Consider the following 20,480-nt stretch of genomic DNA (forward strand, 5'->3'; position numbering starts at 1 on the left):
CTGGCAGAGGGACCAAGGTAGGTGGCGGGACGCCTCCCCCTCCCTCCAGAGCGCGCGCGGTTTTCTCCCCACACACAGCCGCAGCACGCGAGGGGAGAGAGATGGGCAGCCTTGCCGGCCGTTTGTACATGCCCGTGGAGGTGGAGGGGGCTACTTCAGTGCACACAGAGGTTTGGCGTTCCAGGTTTGAGGGGGGAAGGGGGAGGGGGGATTCAGGGGAAGGCAGGGGAGGAATAGAGGGGAGGGACATCAAGCAGACCATGGGGGTCCTCGGACTGACAGAAGGGAGTACGGGACAATCCCGTATGTAGTGTCACAGGTAAGCAGTGTACCTGAGATACGTGGTAACACAGTGGGGGTAGCATATAGCTAGGGTGGATAGTGGGGGCCCTTTACAGTGATGGGGTTCCCAGCCAGGCTGGATGGGTACGGGGGACACTACGGTTGGTCAGTTGGTTTGCTTGTTTGTTTGTCCTTTTGTTTGTGGTTCACCTGCGGCTACTGCCCAGGTTCCCCATGTTCTGGATAGACTTGCTTTGCTCTGTCTTGTAAGGGTGGGTAGGACAAAGGGATGTATCTCCTTATGATTATTTACAAAATAGGTGGTAGTAAAGTAGGAAATGAAAGACTTGCCCAAATCGCTCTAACAGGTACGTAGCCTGTATGCCCCTATGTGGTTGCATGTTATGCTGGCGATGGTACATGCCTTCGGTAGGGTTGGCCACGCCAGACAGGTCAAACCATAGGACCAATTACACTACATTCTTGGGCAGGATGAGCTCATTAGCCTTCTGGCAGTCATCCTAGGAGAAGGACAACTCTAATTCCAAACCCGGGCAGATGGAGCTCGCTTAGCCCCGTAAGGCCATCCATCTAAGAGAAGGTCACTCTAATCAAACCTACGTCCTGAGGACCTCGCTGCCACCGTCCAAGCTTGCTCGGCCCTGGCAGATGAACCTTAGGATTAAAGGGTGGGTTCAGTTCCGCGCATACTGCATCTCACCTAAAAAATCCACTGCGCAGGCTTGAAGGCTTTACCCACATGCAAAAAGTCCTGCAGCGACGGGCGAGGGTCGAAACGGTAGGTGAAAGGTGCACTGGGAGCCGCAGACTCAACCCTGCATGCAGGCGGTTCAGGATATTGGTCATTTGAGACTGACGGAGATGAGAGTCTCTTGGGGCAGCACCCTGAACGACCAAGCAGCCTTTTCAAGGACAGCACTGCTTGCTCCACTCGGAGAGGGGCCTAGAAAAGGTGGCCTAAACAAAGCTCATCTCCACCTTCACCCGGTTGGTTAACCGCAGACCAACGGGCATCTTCTTCCAATGCGGTCGCACAAAGAGTAAAAGACAAAGGCATGCACCTGCCTCCAAAGGTGTACCTAAATTAACTCTACCATGTTGGAACATCAGAACCATGCTTGATTCTGCGGACAGCGGACGTCCTGAGCGACGTTCTGCCCTAATTGCCCACGAACTGGCTCGTCTCAACATCGACATTGCTGCTCTCAGTGAAGTTCGCCTTCATGAGGAAGGCAGCCTCAGAGAACATGGTGCCGGTTACACACTCTTTTGGTCAGGTAAGTCCAGAGCCGAAAAACATCTCTCAGGTGTCGGTTTCATGATCAAAAACTCTATTGTCCCTAAACTCAAAAATCTGCCGACAGGCCATTCTGACCGCATTATCTCCCTACGCCTTCCACTAAACAACAACCAACACGTTGTCATCTTCAGTATATATGCCCCAACTCTCCAAGCTGACCCTGCTGAAAAAGATAAATTTTACACTGACCTGCGCTGCCTTACCCAAAAGGTGCCCGCAGATGATAAGATCATTATCCTTGGGGATTTCAATGCCAGAGTAGGTAAGAATTTTGAAGCCTGGAAAGGAGTATTAGGCAAGCATGGTGTTGGAAACTGCAACGATAATGGTCGACTTCTGCTAGAATTCTGTGCTGAGCAACAGTTTACCATCACTAATACTATCTTTCAGCAGAAAAATAGTCTGAAGACAACCTGGATGCACCCCAGGTCTAAACATTGGCATCTCATTGATTATGTTTTGGTGCGACGGAGAGATGTCCGTGATGTCCTCCATACCCGCGTGATGCCCAGCGCAGAATGTCAAACAGACCATCGGCTTGTGCGCTGTAAACTCAACTTTAACCTCAAATTCAAACCCAAAAGGGGCAGTATCCCAAGGAGAAGACTCCAAGTTAATGATCTCCAATCAGCCACAGTAAGACAAAGATTCCAGGCAAACCTTCAAACTAGGCTCGAAAACCATCCCACAGATTCTGCAGTTTCCTCCCCTGAAACAATTTGGCAGCATATTAAAAGCAGCATCCTGCAATCCTCTGAAGAATCGTTAGGGTTCTCCCTCAAGAAGAACAAGGACTGGTTTGATGAAAACAATCAAGAAATCCAGGACTTGTTGAGGAAGAAGAGAACTGCCCACCAAGCACACCTTGCGCTGCCATCCTGTCCCGCAAGAAAAACAGCCTTTCGTCTTGCATGCAGCAAGCTCCAACAGAAACTCTGTGACATCCAGAACAAGTGGTGGACCGATCTAGCTGCAAATACTCAACTATGTGCAGATACAGGGGATCACAAAGGATTCTATGAGGCCCTGAAAACAGCATACGGGCCTACATACCAAGTCCAAAGCCCACTACTCAGTGCAGATGGTCAAACGCTTCTGTCAGATAAAACCTCCATTCTGAATAGATGGTCTGAACACTTTCAGACTCTTTTCAGTACCAACCGTGTAGTCCAAGACTCAGCAATTCAGTCCATCACACAACAACCGGTGAAATACGAATTGGATACTGCCCCCACTTTAGGAGAAACCCTCAAGGCCATACAGCAGGTGAAAATTGGCAAGGCAGCTGGGGTTGATGGAATTCCACCTGAAGTCTGGAAACATGGGGGCCTTGCACTCCATGCTAAATTTCACGAGCTTGTGGTGCGTTGCTGGGAATTAGGCGAACTACCTTCAGACCTTCGTGATGCAGTCATCATCACCTTGTATAAGAAGAAAGGTACTAAATCAGACTGTTCAAATTACCGTGGTATTACTCTGCTCTCCATTGCTGGCAAAATCCTGGCAAGAATACTCCTGAACAGACTAATACCTGCTATAGCAGAAGGAATTCTACCTGAAAGTCAGTGTGGCTTCAGAGCCAACAGGAGCACCACAGACATGATATTTGTTCTCAGACAACTGCAAGAGAAGTGTAGGGAACAGAACAGAGGTCTCTATGTAACCTTTGTCGACCTCACCAAGGCTTTCGATACTGTGAGCAGAAAAGGTCTCTGGCAGATTTTGGAACGTTTAGGTTGTCCCCCCAAGTTCCTTAAAATGATCATCTCACTTCATGAGGATCAGCACGGCCAAGTCAGATATGGCAACACACTTTCTGAGCCCTTTCTAATAAAGAATGGTGTGAAACAAGGCTGCGTTCTCGCTCCTACCCTATTCACAGTCTTTTTCAGCATGATGCTCCAAAGGGCCACGGCAGACCTCAATGATCAGGACGGTATCTACATTCGATATCGTACTGATGGAAGCCTATTCAACCTAAGGCGACTGAAGGCCCACACTAAGACCCTAAACCATCTTGTCCAGGAGCTGCTTTACACTGATGACGCCGCCCTCGTCGCTCACACAGAAGCAGCTCTGCAGCGTTTAACATCCTGCTTTGCTGAGCCTGCTGAGCTCTTTGGGCTGGAAGTCAGCTTAAAGAAGACTGAAGTTCTCCATCAACCTGCACCTCAGGAAGTCCCCCATCATCCCCACATCACCATCAGCCAATCAGAGCTCAAATCAGTCCAGCAGTTTAATTACCTGGGCAGCCTCATCTCCTCGGATGGTAAGATTGACGGGGAGATAGACAATAGGTTAGCGAAGGCATATAGTGCTTTTGGTAAGCTTCATAAAAGAGTCTGGCGAAATAAACACTTGAAGAAAAGTACCAAGATCAGTGTTTACAGAGCCATAGTGCTGTCTGCTCTTTTATATGGTTCCGAATCATGGGTCATCTACCGCCACCACCTGCGTCTCCTAGAACGCTTCCATCAACGCTGTCTCCGTACAATCCTAAACATCCACTGGTCAGATTATGTGACCAATACATCTGTTCTTGAACAGGCAGCAATCACAAGTATTGAGGCCATGCTACTGAGAACACAGCTATGTTGGGCAGGGCACGTCTCTAGGATGAAGGACCACCGCCTCCCTAAGATCCTGCTTTACGGTGAACTTGCCACTGGCTGCCGCAAGAGAGGAGCCCCGAAGAAAAGATACAAGGACTCCCTGAAGCAACAACTCAGCCTTGGGCATATTGATCACCATAACTGGTCTACTCTGGCCTCCAATCGGGAAGCCTGGAGACAAACCATTTATAACGCCGCTGATGCTTTTGAGAAAGCACGCAGGATCACCCTTGAAGAGAAAAGACAACGCAGAAAGAATCGAGCCTCGCAGAATATACCACCTAAGGAGTCTTTCTGCTGTGTCTTTTGCAACCGGACATGCCTTTCTCGTATTGGTCTTTTTAGCCACCAACGCGCTTGCAAGAAACGTGGGTAGAGCCCTTCCCAAATCTTCGTTCGCGAAGCCTAGCCATGTGAATGAAAGTATTGCTGTACGTCAGTTAGGAATTGCATAGCTTTGTACCTTACATAGTTTTGCTTTCTGTGTTCTGTCTTTGGTACTGTCTTGTAATGCTGTGAGGGGTGTGCTCGGTCATGAGGGGCGTGCGTTTCGTTAGGCTCCGCAACTTGCTCCTTTTTGGTATTTTTTTTTTTTTGAGACTCCATGGCAACCACGTTCCCGAGGAGGGCTGTGCATGTGTAGCAATGGCCCCTGACTGTCCGGTAGCTATCGGAGTGGTTGAGGTGTGAGGATAGAAAAAGTTTGTGCGTATTTTGCAGTAGTTCCAACCCGGTGTTTGTGTTGTTTCTCTTACAGGTTGTTGCTAGATAATTTTAGCTTTAGATTAAAAAAACCCCAACTGAAGGAATTTCTTTTTTACTTGGCTGCGGGTTTTTTTCCCAGGTCCTGGCCGGTCCGTGAGGCAAAGTTGGTTGCCAGTGTTTGGGTGCAGGCCATCCTGAGACCCAGGATTTGTCAGGCAGGAGGATTTTTAGATTTTTGAGGCTTCCAGGGAACTGCCTTTGCAGGCGGGCCCGGGACCGGCCAGGGGCCAAAATCGCATTCAGTCGAGGATTCCTCCCAGATTGGAGGCGCTGGGGCGTGGAGCCCTGGCTGCGCGCGTAGAGCCGACCAAGGCGCACAAAGGGCACGTTAGAGCCAGAGTGTCAGGCCCCTCCTTCTGGGCAATAAGTGCTGTCGTTCGTGGGCCGGCGTGCCGACTGGGGGCCAAAATCGGATACAGTCGAGGATTCCTTCCAGACCAGATGCGCCGGGGCCAGGAGCCATGGCTGCGCGCGTAGAGCCGAGCGAGACGCACAAAGGGCAGGCAAGAGCCGGAGGGTCAGGCCCCTCCTTCTGGGCAAAAAGGACCATCGTTCGTGGGCTGGCGCGACGGCCGGAGGCCAAAATTGGATACGGTCGAGGATTCCTCCCAGTTCGGAGGCGCCGGGGCCGGGAGCCCCGGTTGTGCGCGTAGAGCCGAGGGAGGCGCAGCAAAAGCAGGCGAGAGCCGGAGGGTCAGGCCACTCCTTCTTGGCAAAAAGGGCTGTCGTTCGCGGGCCGGCCGCGGGCCAAAATCAGATACAGTCGAGGATTCCTTCCAGACCGGAGGCGCCGGGGCTGGGAGCCCTGGCTGCGCGCGTAGAGCTGAGCGAGGTGCACAAAGGGCAGGCGAGAGCCGGAGGGTCAGGCCCCTCCTTCTGGGCAAAAAGGGCTGTCGTTTGCGGGCCGGCGCGCCAGCCGGCCGAAGGCTAAAATTGCATAAGGTCGAGGATTCCTCCCAGACCAGCAGTGCTGGGGCCGGGAGCCGCGGCTGCGCGCGTAGAGCCGAGCGAGGCGCACAAAGGGCAGGCGAGAGCCGGAGGGTCAGGCCCCTCCTTCTCGGCAAAAAGAGCCGTCGTTCGCAGGCCGGCTCGCAGGTCGGCCCAGGGCCGGCTGGAGGTCAAAATCAGATACGTTCGAGGATTCCATCCAGACCGGAGGTGCCAAGGCCGGGAGTCCCGGCTGCGCCCTTCTGGGCAAAAAGGGCCGTCGTTCGAAGACCAGCGCGCAGGCAAGGGGCCAAAATCGGATACAGTCAAGGATTACTTCCAGACCGGAGGCGCCGTGGCCGGAAGCCCCGGCTGCGGGCGTAGAGCTGAGCGAGTCGCACAAAGGACAGGTGAGAGCCGGAGGATCAGGCCCCTCCTTCTGGGCAAAAAGGACTGTCTTCTGCAGACCGGCACGCCTGCGGGCCTGGAGCCAGCCAGGGGCCAAAATCGGATACGGTCGAGGATTCCTTTGAGACCGGAAGTGCCGGGGCCAGGAGCCCCAACTGTGGGCGTAGAGTCGAGCGAGGCGCACAAAGGGCAGGCGAGAGCTGGAGGGTCAGGCCCCTCCTTCTGGGCAAAAAGGGCCGTCGTTCGCCAGCCAGTGAGCTGGGCGGCCTGGGGCCGGCCGAGGACCAAAATCGGATACGGTCGAGGATTCCTCCAAGACCGGAGGCGCCGGGGCCGGGAGCCCTGGCTGCGCGCGAAGAGTTGAGCGAGGCGCACAAAGGGCAGGCGAGATCCGGAGGGTCAGGCCCCTCCTTCTGGGCAAAAAGGGTTGTCGTTCGCTCTGGCCGGTGGCCAATATGGGATACGGTCGAGGATTCCTCCCAGACCGGAGGCGCCAGGCCCGAGAGCCCCTGCTGTGCGCATAGAGCCGAGCGAGGCGCACAAAGGGCAGGTGAGAACCGGAGGGTCAGGTCCCTCCTTCTGGGCAAAAAGGGCCATCGTTTGTGGGCCGGTGCGCCGGCCGGCTGGGGGCTAAAATTGCATACGGTCGAGGATTCCTCCCAGGGAAAAGGGGCCAGCAGAGAAAGCTCCGGCTCCCAACGGAGTGCCCAGGCTGTGCCACCAATTGCACCTCAAAGCCAAAGCTCCCAGGCTTTCTGTCCTGGGCAAAGGGCTGCTGATCCCTTTGGTCAGCCCCGGGACGCCGGTGCCGGCCCTCCCCGCCCCAAAACCCAGAGAAATGAAGATTCCTCCCAGGTAAAAGGGGTGTGCTGGTTTAAAAGTTAACCAGCAGGGGAAATGAACTCAACTCAAAAGAGAGATTATAAGTCAGAATAACAATTTATTAAAATAATACAATAAGTACAATTATACAGACAGACAATTGGTTTTAACCTGCAAAACCCAAATGTATTACCCAGCACCCTGGGGCATGAACAAAAGTGGTGTTCCTTGGCCCCCCCCGAGTCCAAAGTAAAGGGAGAGGGGGAAAAACCTGCTGGTGGGAGAGCTGCTGCAGTCTGGTCAGAAAGTGGTGATTGCAGTCCAGTTGAGGGTGGTGGTCTCAGTCTGGTTGAGAGCGGTGGTCTGCAGTCTTCCTCTGGATCCCACGAGAGGTGGTAAAGGTTCCAAAACTCCCAGTTTATATATTCTCCAGTCTAGGCGGGAGTGCTCAGTCCCTCCCTCAGAGCAGGGAATTTCCATAAAAGGGCATGACCATGCTCAGTCCCTCCCTCAGAGAGGGGAAATCCATAAAAGGGTATCAGAGCGGGGAATTCCATAAAAGGGTATGAGGACAGGAACATCTTCCCACCTTGCAGGCCTCTACTGACAACAGTTTCTGGGAAATGGCATGGAAGGCTATAGAATACACAGTTTTGGGTTACACCCATCCAGTGATGAATTGGTCCCAGCCGTTCTAACCAGGACAGTGGGACAAACTCAGAGATTGACTCCTTGGTGCCCTTTATTTGGGGACTGGGGAAGACCTTGACCACCCTTTGGGGTGTCTCATGGCTTTTTCTGTGCTGCTGGCTGCAAGCTGTGTCCCCAAGACTGGCAGCTCCATGGGGAGAGATGATACTGGCTCTCCAAGGAATCAGGAAACTGGGCAAGGAAATCTGTGAAGATCAGGACTCTGAGCTGGTGGTGCTCCAGGACAAGAAAGAAAAGGTAAATAGCGAGTAGAAGGCTTGAAAAGGACCCAAAAGTCCTGGGCTTTTAGGTGGGCAGGGGAGTGAAAGGCACCCAGCAGCAGGAGGGTTTGGGGTGGCGTTCAGGGCACAGGGACACTTGTGTCCCATGGATTTGGGAGTCAGGTTTGTTCTGTAGCTTTGCACCCCGTGAAAATTTCCAGAGAGAGAATTTTGAGGCAACTGGTGTTGCACTCCAGATTTTAAGCCATAAGCTGTCCAGAGCAGTTACATTTTATTTAAGACTTTTTAAAAGCCTTTTGGTTCATTATAACCTCAAATTCACATCTGGAGAAAGAGTCACACACTCTTCTCTAAGAGAAACTCTTTTGATCTAGTGAGAAAAATAAGATATTTTGGCAAAAGGTTTTACAGGTGTAAAATACAACCAAGAAAAAGAATTTCACTAAAACACTCAGCACAAAGACCCATTCCACAGAATCAATATACCAGCTTTAGTAAAACACAATTCATTGGTTTTAAGTTACCCACAAGAAAAGGAAAAGAGTAAAAGAAGAAAACAGATTAAAAGGGTAAAGAAAGAGAGAAGAAACAGAGAAGGAGAAAGAGGAAAGGAAAAATGGTTACTAACAAGATTCAATGATTCACATGGTGCAGGCACCAAGAAAAGAGAGAGAGAGAGAGAGAGATCACATGGAGTCTCGCGTATTTATAGAGTTCAGTTCTCCCTCCCAGGCAGGATATTCGGTCGGTACCTGTCGGGGGTTGACAGAGAACCTGTCAGCAGCCTGGCACTTATCGACGAAGCAGTTGATGTTGACCAGATCAAAGTGTACCCCTGAGATGGACTGAAAGAGAGGACTGAGGCCCTGATCCTGACAGTATACTGATGCATCCTGAAGAAGCTGTCCCGTGAGAACAGGAACATTGTCTCATGAGAACAGAGACCTGTTTTGAACGAGAGTGGTCAGGAAAAACATCAACATGAGAGAAAAATAAGAGCAGGTGCTCAGGACTGTTGTGGGAACCTCACAGGGCTGTTTTGAGAAAGAGCAAAGTTGTTGTGAGAAAGTAGAGTTTAGAAAATGCACCTATTAGCTGTAAGAATTCTGCTGTGTGAGTTTGAACTGTCCTATCCGTGTGGATTACGTGTGTTCAAAAACTGTACTTAAAGGGACTGCTAAGCAGCCCCGTGGTGCTGTCTTTTTCCTGGAAATAAACTTTGTTGGAACCTTTTTTATGTCGCACGGCCGTTCCTACCGCGACAGGTACCTTCCAGGCAAGAGTGAGATGTGCTGTAGCCAGTCACAGGCTCCAGGGACGTGGTGTGGGCAGCTCTGCCTTGACTGACAGCCCAGCTACACGGCCTTGAGCTCTGCCCTGTGTTCTGCATCGGCTCAGCCACGTTGGCTGCAGGCCTTCGGGCTCTGCCGCGTGCTCTCAGGGACCTGCCTTCTCAGATGCAGCCACGTGCTCTCAGCAGGCCTTTTGTGAGAAGGCAGTTTTCACCATGTACCTGCAGGTCTAGGCCCAGCCCTTCCCCCCTCACACACACACACACACACACACACACACTCTCTCACAGTGAGTTGGTTCCGACCCATATCAATAATTCTGTGAGATTTGAATCCCATATCTCTCAACTGGTCAACTCCACTTCTCAGAGAGCACCGAATCTGTTACAGGCAGGAGTTGGCAGTCGGTGTGGGTTGGATTGAGGTCACGGCAGGAGTGGAGATAGGTGAACAACAGACCCTACACACCCCATGTGTGAGTATCCAAGGTCTGTTTGGGTAAAAAGCAGCTTTGCTCCATTTCAGACCCATTTTGTGCTCTGATCCCTCTCCCTGAGTTTTGTGGGGTCTATGCAACAGTCTCCTGTTCCTCTAGCAATGCTCTGCAGACCAAGAGTTGGGGTCATGGGGCATCTTGGGGTTGGTTATGGGGCACGTCGTGTTGGTTATGGGGCTCATTGGGGTCACAGGGTACAGTGGGATAATAATTAATCAACAATTTAATAATCATTAATTTAATAATTAATTTAATTAACAATAGATTTAGGAAGTGTTTGCTAACTAAAATAATTCTAGATTTAATTAATAACTGAATAAAAAAGTAACAAGATTAAAATATAATTAAATAATTAGAATTAAACTATTTAAAAAATATTTTAATGTTTGATATGATTTAATATTATATCAATATTTTTAATAATTATGATAATAATTATTAATATATAATATATATACATAATACCTATATTAGTCCATGGCAGTGGCAGTGAGGACAAGAAGGAGGAAGAGGAGGTGGGCAATGTCCCTTAAGGAGCTCTTTAAGCACCTCCCTCTCTCCGCCTTAGCCACTTCACACCTCGTCAGAGCAGCTTTGCCATGGGAATTGTCTCTTTGTGGCTCCCATGACCTCGGTCACACATCCACAGCGACTCAAATCCCGGAGGGACATGAGCCCACCTTCCCTGCTGGGCTCTGCTCCTGCTCCAGAGGGACCAAACCCCCCTTTATCCTGGATCCCAATGTCCCAGGGGCAGGGACAGGCCGAGGCACCAACCACCGTCTGTGCCAGCCCCACTCTGTCCCAGAGAGGCCCCGGTGAGTGACATACCTCAGCCTCTCTGCCCCAGCCCAGGGGGGCTCTGCTTTGGGTAGAATGGGCTTTGGAGGGGCCGATGTCCCTGATGGGGCTGGATCCCTTCCCTGTGGGAAACCATGAGAGAGGAAGGACCTTCTGTGCCTTTTCCTGAGTTGCTGGTGGCCAAAATCCAGCTTTGCTCTTGAGCATCTTCACTGTCCATCCCCAGCTGGGGGCAGAATGTTGGCACGAGAAGGTTTTGTTCTTATCACCCCATTTTCTTGGGAAGAATGCAAAATAGAACCAGTCCCCACAGACACCATGTAGGGATTCACCTACTTGGCTCTTTGCAGCTCAGCGGGGCTGAGGAGCCCTGCAGCCACCTCTCCCCTCACTCCAAACATTCCCAGGGCTTTGCTTGGGGCCTTCCCGAGCCCAGGATACCTCTGGGTGCAGCTCAGGGGAGGAGAGGGAGGAACTGAGTTCCAAGGCTCTGCAGGTTTGCTGGGACAAGTGAACAAAGAGGCACCTGAGCAGAGTGATGTGGGGGGACCTGCAGCTGAGGCAGAGCATTAAAAGCAGGGCAGAGATCACAGCAGAGCTGCTTCCTCCCTTGCTCCCAGGACAGTCCTGTTGCAGGTCCTTGCTGGTGCTGGGCTCGGCTAAGAGCTGGAGGGGTCGGGACCCTGGTCCTGGTGGGCGTCATGAGATGGCTGCTGCAGGGACAAGGTGAGTCATCCAAAATGGGGAAATCCCTCCTGAATCCATCACAGCCCAGCTCCAGGCAGGAGCTGGAGCAGATTCCTCCTGAGCAGAGAGCAGCTCCTGGGCAGTGTCAATCCCAGATGGGCAGGAGGAGAAAGCTACCAGCAGAGGCTGATTGATGTGATTTTGGAGTCTGATCTGCTGCAGGTCCCTCTCTTCACCCTGATGGTTGTTGCAAAGACTCCAGGGGTCCCCTCATTGATCCATGTTCCCAGGGAGCCCCTCACTCCATCCCCGAGTGCTGGCCCAATATGGCAGAGCAACAACTGCAGGTGAAACCTACCCTCATTTCAGGAGTAAAGGGTGAAAATCCACCTGCGTTCCAGGAGGAAAGGATCAAACCCTCTCTCATTTTAGGTGGAGACAGCCCCATGCTGAGCCAGGACATGGAGCACGTGCTCCTGGGGAACCTGCCTGACCAACTCCAGCTGACAGAACATTCTGGAGTTCAGCTGCTCCCTGGATTGCTTCCAGCAGAGGCTGAGGAAGCGACTGTGTGAGGAAGGAAGTCACCATTAACCAGGTGCCACAGTCCAGCATCACCCACATTTTTGGGGCTGTGGATGGACACCCCACCTCATTAGGGATGTTGCAGCGTTGTTGTCTCTTTTCCATGTAGAAGAGAGACAAATCCAGGAACATTTTGGAAAGCACCCTAAACTCCCACAGTGGTCCCAGTTGTTATCCCCATGCCCTGCATGTGACCATAATAAACTCAGTATCAAAAATCTCCTCCCAGTCTTCATGAGCACATATTTAAGCAGCACCAGGAAGCTGATCCCAGTCTCCGTGAGCTCCACTGTGAGGGTGAGTACTGAAAAGCACCTTCTGGGCTGTGAAACTCGGGACTGATGGAGTCGGCACCGGCTGGAGCGATGCCAGGGCTGGGACAGGGCTGAGCACTCAGATCATGGCCTTGTCTTTGAGGGAGTTGAAGTAACCACCTGATTAATTAAATGTGGCACATTGAAGGGAAGGAGGAATAAAACCCCAAAATCGTGACTTTACAGCTGGTTTTAGTGAGGCTTTTGCCACCACAGGGTTGGTTTGAGTGTCTGGAGGTGGAGTTTTGATGGTTTGTAATTTGTTTTGCCTTGCAAGCACTTTTCAGTGATTTTGTTGGGGTTTTTTCAGCCCCGTGTAGCTGACAGGTTTGTTCATCATGAAAGGAATTGAGAAAATCATGATGAAAAGAGGCAAATAACGATACAATAAAAAGGACTTAGCTTTATTTCAATGCAGTGGAATTATTTGGGGGAGCTAGAGCAAACCGGCTGGAAACCACAGTAGGCTTGGGAGGGATTAAACTTGGGCAGGAGCTCGGGCTGCCCCAAGTGGGCTCTTACAACATGAACCTTCATGCAGTCTTTTCAAGGGATTTTTTTGCATTTTTACATTCATCGCTATGAAGCAGAGATGAATGTGGGACTGAAATTTTGACTTGAAATGAGGGAACTGAACATGTGCGCTGGGACTTCTGTAGTCTCGAGTGTGATGCTTTAGTTTTGGAAATATTAAAGCCTTCTCCCTCTCCCAGCCCACTGGTTTCTGGCTCAGATCCAGCTCAGAGCTTGGACAGTTCTGGGCTTTGTCCTGTTGAACTTTGGGACCCTCCCAGGATGAGGAAGCAATCCTCTTCCCAGCCCATCCTGTTTTTGTTTTCTCTATTGCAAAGTTCAACTCCAATGGAAATGCTGTATCCGAGCATGTCCTCTATATTGCCTCCTGTAAGTTCCCTGAGGGAACTTCCTTGCGATTATTCCACATCTATTTACGGACAAAGGAACTGTCCACCTATGTGGCTTTTAGACCTTATTAGTGTAATGAAACATCATTGCAATTATGCATTATGGAATAATACATAATCATACTAGTAGTAATACAATGCACAATGTGTTGCATTATGCAATGAAATATCATTGTTTTATCAGAGAATGTTCTTGGTAAGTTTTTATTAGTGTGTTTTATGCTGCTAAATTACACAAGACCCAGGAGGGAACAAAAGCTGCTGCCCCTGTTGGTTCGGGGTACAGGGAACCAAATTGTGCTCATGGGTAGTTGGGCACTGGAGGAACCAGATCAGGGATTCCTGTGGGCAAAACAAACTTGCAATGAGCTACAAATGGGAAACTTCAACTGAACAGTTATTCCATACTCAGCTGCTTTCCCTCCTGCAGGTTTTTGGAAAAGGGGCTCAAAGCACAAACTCTGCTTCGATCCATCAGTGTGTTTCCTCCCTCTCAGCAGCAGCAGCTCCTGACTCCTTAACAGGATCCTGTCCCCTCTCAAACTTTTCAACTCCCTTTGAACTGTTGTTGCCTAAAATCAGCACTTACAAGAAACTTCTAAGATACATTTTTTGAGTTTTAGCAGGCAGACATTTATCACGATGCACTGGAATGATTCCAGCACTCTGGGTGCCCTGGGAATCAGTTCCCAAAGTACACACAGAGGTATCTCCACTGCAGCTTCTCTGTCAGCATTATGTGATTATTCATTTTTCATTCCCACATTCCTGTTACATATTCATGACATTTCCCAACACTTTTTAGCGTATATGCATATCCTTATAAGGGCTCTGAGGGGCTTCATTGGGAGTCTCTGGTGGTCGTCTGTGTCTGGAGCCCCCAAAGTTCTGAGTCACTGCCTTATGAATTCGTTTAAGACAATACCCCTGGTTATTCATCAACCTGGCATTGCCTGCTCAGCTGTTTCAGTTCCCTTCCTCACCTTACTTGACTGGTTTCTTTAAATTGAGGCACAGTAATTTTCTATGGTACACTCTGCTGCAAAAGCCATTAGTTCTTTTTACATCTCTGAACCCCAACATCACTGTGAGCAGTCAAACACATGTATTTATTTAATATTTAAACTCCCTTTCAGCTTGTCTTTTTCTCTGTTTTCTCCTTTGTTTTGGTCTTTTTCCCCGTCTTTATCTTTTTTAATCTTTCTCCTTCCCCTCTCTTTCCCTCCCATCTCTTTTCATGTCCCCTCCCTCTGTCCTGTCTGCTGCCTCCTCCCCTGTGATGCCTCTTTAGCTCAGAACAAACCCTGCCCTGCCAGGGCTTCCCATAGTGCCTCTTGCCCCTGACACCTCAGGGGCTTGCAGAGGCCAAAATAGTTCTGGATGGGTAGATGGGATGTGGCAAACATGGTGAGAGTTCAGGGGGATTTGAGCACAATTCAGGGGTATTCAGGGATAATCCAGGGTTATTTGGGGAAAGTTCAGAGGTATTTGAGGAGTGTTCAGGGTATTAGAGAATAATTCATAGTATTTGGGGAGACTTAATGTATTTCCAGAGGATTCAGAGGTGTTTGTGGAGAGTTCAGGGTATCTGGGGAGAATTCAGGAGGGTTTGGGAGAGTTCAAATGTATTTGGGGAGAGTTTGGGGGTATTTTAGAATAATTCAGAAGTATTTGGGAAAATTCAGGTATTTTTGGAGGATTCAGAGGTATTTGGGGGGGAATCAAAGGTATTGTGGAGGAAGCAGAAGTGTTTGAGGAAGTTTCAGTTATTTTGGGAGAATTCAGAAATCTTTGGGGAATTATCAGAGTTACTTTGGGAGGAATTCAGGCATATTTTGGGCTAATTGAGCTATTTTGGGATAGTCAGACACACATGGGTCTCTGTCTACCCTTCCCTCCCAGCTCAGATCTGCCCCATGGGACCCCATGTTCTACCCCAAACGTGCCACCAGCGTTTCCCCTGCCCATCCCTCGGGGCAGCTCTTTTAATGACATGGGGCAGCGGGAACCCCTCAGTGCAGCTCCATAAACCCCTACTGGCCCCGGCTGTGGCTCTTTGGGTGACATGGGGTGGCAGAGACCTCCTTGTGTGGGTCTTTCAGTCACAGCGCAGTTGCCAAGGAGGGTCTGGATACTCCCTTATCCTGGGGGCCATGGGATCAGGGGCCCAAGCAAAGCATCTTACAGGGCTTTAGCAGAAAGGCTCCAGCTGGGGGAGGGATGGAGTAAGGCACAGCAGGGAGGACATGATACACACCATTCATTTATTTGTTTTTGCCACTTGTTTGACACCTCCTTGTCCCTCTCAGCCCCATCGGTCAAGAGACATCCAGCAGCTCAGCGCCTACTCTGCGCTCACCCCCCAAAGCCCGGGGGGGACACAGCCTCAGTCTGGGGGTCAGAGCCACTGCTGGGGCACCGGGGGGGCCGGGGGATCCTTTATCCCCCTCGTTCAGCTCCAAGCGCCCGCGGCCAAAGTTCTGGTTTCTGGGGCTGTCCCCCCAGATGGTTTGGGGCCTGCGGGGGCTCGCCCGATCCTGGTGGGGACACGGCCTTGAGGGAACGTCAGAGGTAACCAGGAACCCCCGCCCGGCTCATGCACTTCCCCGGCCGGTCACTGTGCAGCGCCGCAGATCCCACGGCTGGACCGCGGCTCAGTTCCCGGGATGAAGAGTCGGCCGAGGCGGCGCCGCACGGACACGGGGTCTGCGTTCCACTCCCGTGGGCTGATTTCCCCCGTCACTCCTCGCTCTTGGTCAGAGCGGTGTGGGCGAACACCTCAGCCTCTATAAAAGTGGCGGAGGCGATCAGAGCCTCTTTGCGGCTGCGGTGCTGAGAAGGGTCCGGCGGGCTTGTCTCGCCCCGTGTCCCCTTCCCAGGGGCCGCTGAGGGAGCGGCTGCCCATGGTCGTCTTCTTCCCAATGACCCCTCAGCATGCTCGGAAGGAGCCGGTGCCGCAGCAGCGCTGGCTCGTCCCGGTTCTTCTCGGTTAGACTGATTTGGCTGCCCCTTCACCAACAGCGTTACCGGCCAGGTGGGACCAGACCTGGAGTGACCTGGGCTGGTGGGAGGTGTATCTGCCTGGGGCAGGGGTGGAACGGCATGGGCTTCAGTCCCATTCAACCCGAACTATTCTGGAACTGAAAAACAGACACAGCCAGTGGAGACAGGAAGAGTTGCCAGGGCATTCCTGGGAATCATGCAACCCCATTTCCACATTTCTCCAACAAAACTAAGGAATTCACTCTGTGTCCCTGGTCTCCCAACTGCCTTTCCTTTCTTAGACGCCACTTCTAACTCTGCGGCAAGTCAAAATATGGAGAATGGAAACAATGCGAGGGAAGGTCTGGGTGAGTACAGGGAGGTCTGTAGGGAGGGGAAGTGTCACCCCAGCAGGACGGGACTGGCAAGTGTGAGACTCCTCCAGGTGTCTGGAAGAGGCCTCGTGCTCTGCTCGCCCCTGTCAATGGCCAGTACCAACACCCCCAGCTGCCCCCGGCTCTGGGCAGCTCTGTTGACACAGGCTGTGCCCTTACCTGTGTCCCTGGCTGCCCCCTCAGACATGTCCTGTGTCCCTGGCCGTGTTCCTGGCTGTCCCCTCACCTGTGTCCCTGGCCCTTGCTCTCTCATTGCCAGCTGAGTGAGGGGCACACGGGCTGGGGGTCCCTCCCACTCTCATGGGCAGCTGGTGTTGGGTGGGGGCATGTGAGGGCTGGAACTGCTCAGGGCAGCCCTGTCCTCATGGCCAGCAGCTTTTTCCTGCTCCAGGCAATAGGTTCATATCCCATCCAAGGCTCACCCATGAAATGGTTCTGTTCCTGCTCCTGACCCTGCCTTTGGCAGTGGCCGTGGTTGTGCTGGGAGGTAAGGGAGGAGCCTCAGCCCAGCCCCTCTGCACAGCGCGGAGTCCCTGCTCCCTGTGGAGGGGAGTCCTCAGACCTTCTCCTTTTCTCTCTCCAGCAAGATGCAGTGGACAGGTTCCAGTTGTGCCTGCAGCTTCACAGTTGCTGTCCTGTCCCTGGGACTGGGTCGGGTACCGCGGGATCTGCTCCTGCCTCTCGACAGATATGGGGACCTGGGAGCAGGGCCAGGATTGGTGCTCCAAGCTCGGGGCCTCCCTGGCTGTGCTCAAGGATGAGGAAATGGTGAGTGAGGGGCTGTGAGGGGTACAGGGCGACAGAGGGGAGGCTGGGGGTTTTCCTGAGTTGGGTAGAGCCCCGCAGCCCCCGGGGTCAGTGCTTGCAGGGCCAGGGGTGCAGTCCTGCTCTGGGGCCTTGCAGGGAAGGAGCCCCGGGCGGGTCCCCTCGAGGGGCTGGGGCAGCTCCAACTGCCGGCTCCGCTCTCCCTTCCAGGGCCTCCTCTTCCTCCTCAGGGGTGACATCAATTACTGGCTCGGGCTGCGGAGACGGGGTGAGCAGCTGCAGTGGGGGGACGGCAGCAGCTACAACTCCTCGTGAGTCCCGGGGAGCCAGGCAGGGGATGGGGGTATGGTCAGGGCCTGGGGGGGACAAGGCTACTGGTACTGTCCCTCATGGGCAGTGTTTGTCTCCTGCTGCTGCTGGAGGGGATGGAGGGGACGACCTGTCCTGTGCCAGCTCTGTCTCTGCTCCTTGTTGCAGAGTCCCCATCCTTGGCAAAGGAGAGTGTGTGTACCTAGGTGATGGTAAACTCAAGAGTGGGAACTGCTCAAATCAGCAGCCATATCTCTGCAGCAAACCCCAAGCTCACCTGGCACAGAAGTGATGGAGAAAGAACCTTCTACATCCTGGGCACTCACAGCTTTTCCTCTTCCCCCAGTGAAGAGGAAAATAATGTTTATTCTCCACTTCCCATCAGCAGCGATGTCCAGCCACACCCTGGGAAGCAGGGCTTCAGCAGTGTGTATAATGGTTCATTAGCAAGCAGCCATTCGAAACAACGAATGCCTCTCTTCTTGCTCCTTTCCTTACTTTTTATATCTGAGCTGATGTCATATAGTCTAGAATATCCCTTTGGTCAGTTTGTGTCAGCTGGCCTGGTTGTGTCCCCTCCCAGAATCTTGCTCTCGATTGGCAAAGGAATGTTACAGTGCTGATGCTGTGCCAGCCCTGCTCAGCAGTAGCCAAAACACTGCTGTATTATTAACGCCCTTCTAGCTACCATGCAAAGCAAAACACCGTGAGGGCTGCTATGGTGAAGTGAACAAGGCCTGAGCCAGGGTTGACCTTTAGATGAACCTTCCAACCTAATGTTATATTCAGCCATGTATCTGCTTATTAGCCAAAATTATGTATAATCATTAATAAATTACGTACTATGATAAGAGTACACCTGTGTAAACATGTATGGTTGTTAGTACAATATATTTCTGTCTGCTTATTAGTGAACATTTGTATCTGTTCATTAATGAAATATGAATGTATTTGTCTTTCTGTATTTAGAGACCGGTCAAGGCCTTGGAAATAGATATCTGGCCTTGTTTGGCAGTAGAGAGTCAAAACTAACTCCTTTGATTTTCCTCTGTGTCCTGGCCAGGCTTTGGGTGAAACCCAAGGAGACAAGTAAGCCAGATGTTTTTCTGCACTAAGTAGTGATGTAAGCTTGTTTGTTTAACAATATAAAAGCTGGACCCTTTCACAGCAAAGACAGAGACCTCACCTACAAGTGGACACACTGAGTAGGATTTCCCAGTTCCTGGGAGTGGTTCTCCGGCCCTTTGCTGGGATCGGGGACTCCCCAGCTGACATTACAGGTAATGTATTAAAGGGGCAACTAGTGATGTATCTCCCTCTTAATCACTACAGAATTTCTTTGTAGTAATGATTAGGTGCATTACTGAGCTTATCCCTTTGTAATTCTTTGCTTCTTTTGTAATTCTTTGCTGTTTTGCATATTAGTAAATTTGCACACTTGTTCTTTAAAGTTGGTGTCTGTCTGCCTTGTGCTGGCACTCGTCCCCTGGCAAAACAAATTGGCATCACTGCTCGGATCTGAACAAAATGTTGCTTTTTAAATTTAAATGTAAAGGATCAGTCCCATCCGACATTTTCCTCTGGGACAATGTTCCCTATAGTTCGCTGGCTCTTGAGTGGGCTAAGGGTCTCAGCCTCCTTCACAGCTGTCCCAGGCAGGGCTTGGGGAAGGGCCCGTGTCCCATGGGCACTGGAGGAGGTGGTGAGTGGCATGACCCCTGGGCACAGACCCCTCTGGTCACAGAGCCCCTGCGCCACCACCACACCCGCTCTTAGGCTGGGGCTGTTGGAAGGTGACGCTGCACAAGGACGCGATGACAAAGCTTCTGCCCCAAGCCCTGGTGCTGCTGGGGAACCGTGTGGCCCAGAATTGTGGGCCTGGGCCGGGGAAAGGCAACGGCTGAGGATCATCAGCCCGATCCCAGCCCAGCTGAGCTGTTCCTGTGGCAGCTCCGGGTGGGTTTTCTCTTCCCAGCAGTGGCGATGGCTCCAACCCCATGCCAGGGGCTGTGCTCCAGGCTCACAGTTCAAGGTGGAAGCGTGCTGCTTTGGGGACAGAGTGTGTTGGCTGGGCAGGCTGGAGGAGGCAGGAGGAGGCTGGGCATGAGTGCTGGCATGTATTATCTGAGCTGAGGTCTGTCACCACGTTAGCTCTAGAATTACTCTGAAGCCCAGGAAGACTCAGGTCCCTTGGGAGGTGAGCATGGAACTTTTCCACACTGTTGGATCAAGTTCCCGTCCCAAACTCCAAACCAGCGTGACGTGGAGGGGTCACAGGTTGAGGTTTGCCCCATTCCCAGGTTGCACAGGAGCGGTCCTGGGCTCAGCCCTGTATGTTGTGCTCTGGCCTCACCTGATTTCCATTGTTTGGGAGTTTGTGCCCGTGTCCAGCTGGCAATGTAGACTTGGGGTGTCACTGTGTCCCACATGTGCTGGCAGAGCTCTGCAGGTGCCGAGCAGCTGCTGGTGCAGCTCTGGGTGGGAGTGGGCAGGAGGGAACTGGCACCTCCTGTGAGCCTTGCCCTTAACCCAGAATGTTTTGTGCTTCTCCCAAGTCTCTGGGCCAGCCTGGGACATTTTGGCTGCCCCAGAGTTGTGCCAGGGGCTGTGCTCCGGGGTCATAGCTAAAGCTGGGAGCGTCCTGCTTTGGGAACAGAGTATGTTGGCTGGGAAGGCTGAGCCAGGCCAGAGGAGGCACTGCTTGGGCCGGGGATGAGTGCTAGCATGTGTTATCTGAGCTGAGCTGATGTCTGTCACCACATTAGCTCCAGAATTACTCTGACACCCAGGAAGCTCCTGGTCCCACAGAACTGTTCTGTGCCTGATGCAGGTGCCTGGGGGGATTTCCCTGATATATCACAG

The 20,480-nt window shown here is 51.9% G+C and overlaps 1 protein-coding gene and 1 non-coding gene across 4 annotated transcripts; both read left to right on the plus strand.

Moving 5' to 3' along the window:
- Positions 1–12,125: 12,125 nt before the first annotated feature.
- Positions 12,126–19,068, plus strand: LOC113980408 (C-type lectin domain family 2 member B-like). 3 transcript variants are annotated; one of them, XM_027707624.1, is made up of 6 exons: positions 12,126–12,227; positions 16,452–16,517; positions 16,920–17,031; positions 17,128–17,312; positions 17,520–17,620; positions 17,787–19,068. In XM_027707624.1, exons 1-6 carry the CDS (start codon positions 12,165–12,167, stop codon positions 17,908–17,910), a joined length of 651 nt encoding a protein of 216 aa, XP_027563425.1. In that variant the 5' UTR covers positions 12,126–12,164; the 3' UTR covers positions 17,911–19,068. The 3 variants fall into 3 exon arrangements, with proteins under 3 accessions (XP_027563425.1, XP_027563426.1, XP_027563424.1); XM_027707625.1 differs by lacking the exon at positions 12,126–12,227 and adding an exon at positions 15,588–15,871 and having other exon boundaries at positions 17,520–17,577; positions 17,787–17,904; XM_027707623.1 differs by lacking the exon at positions 12,126–12,227 and adding an exon at positions 15,591–15,871.
- A 645-nt stretch (positions 19,069–19,713) lies between these two features.
- On the plus strand, positions 19,714–19,792 carry LOC113980409. The gene has a single exon (XR_003538135.1). It is a non-coding gene; the product is annotated as a small nucleolar RNA SNORD45 (small nucleolar RNA).
- Positions 19,793–20,480: the final 688 nt, after the last annotated feature.

Source organism: Neopelma chrysocephalum, unplaced genomic scaffold (assembly GCF_003984885.1).
Source record: "Neopelma chrysocephalum unplaced genomic scaffold, ASM398488v2 Primary Assembly neopelma1_94057, whole genome shotgun sequence".
Classification (NCBI taxonomy): Eukaryota; Metazoa; Chordata; class Aves; order Passeriformes; family Pipridae; genus Neopelma; species Neopelma chrysocephalum.

Coding starts and splice junctions, on each gene's coding strand:
- LOC113980408 (XM_027707623.1), top strand. CDS start 15,764: ATGCACTTCCCCGGCCGGTCACTGTGCAGCGCCGCAGATCCCACGGCT. Junction 15,872..16,451: donor CGGCGCCGCACGGACACGGG/GTCTGCGTTCCA, acceptor TTCCTTTCTTAG/ACGCCACTTCTAACTCTGCG. Junction 17,032..17,127: donor GGCCGTGGTTGTGCTGGGAG/GTAAGGGAGGAG, acceptor TTCTCTCTCCAG/CAAGATGCAGTGGACAGGTT.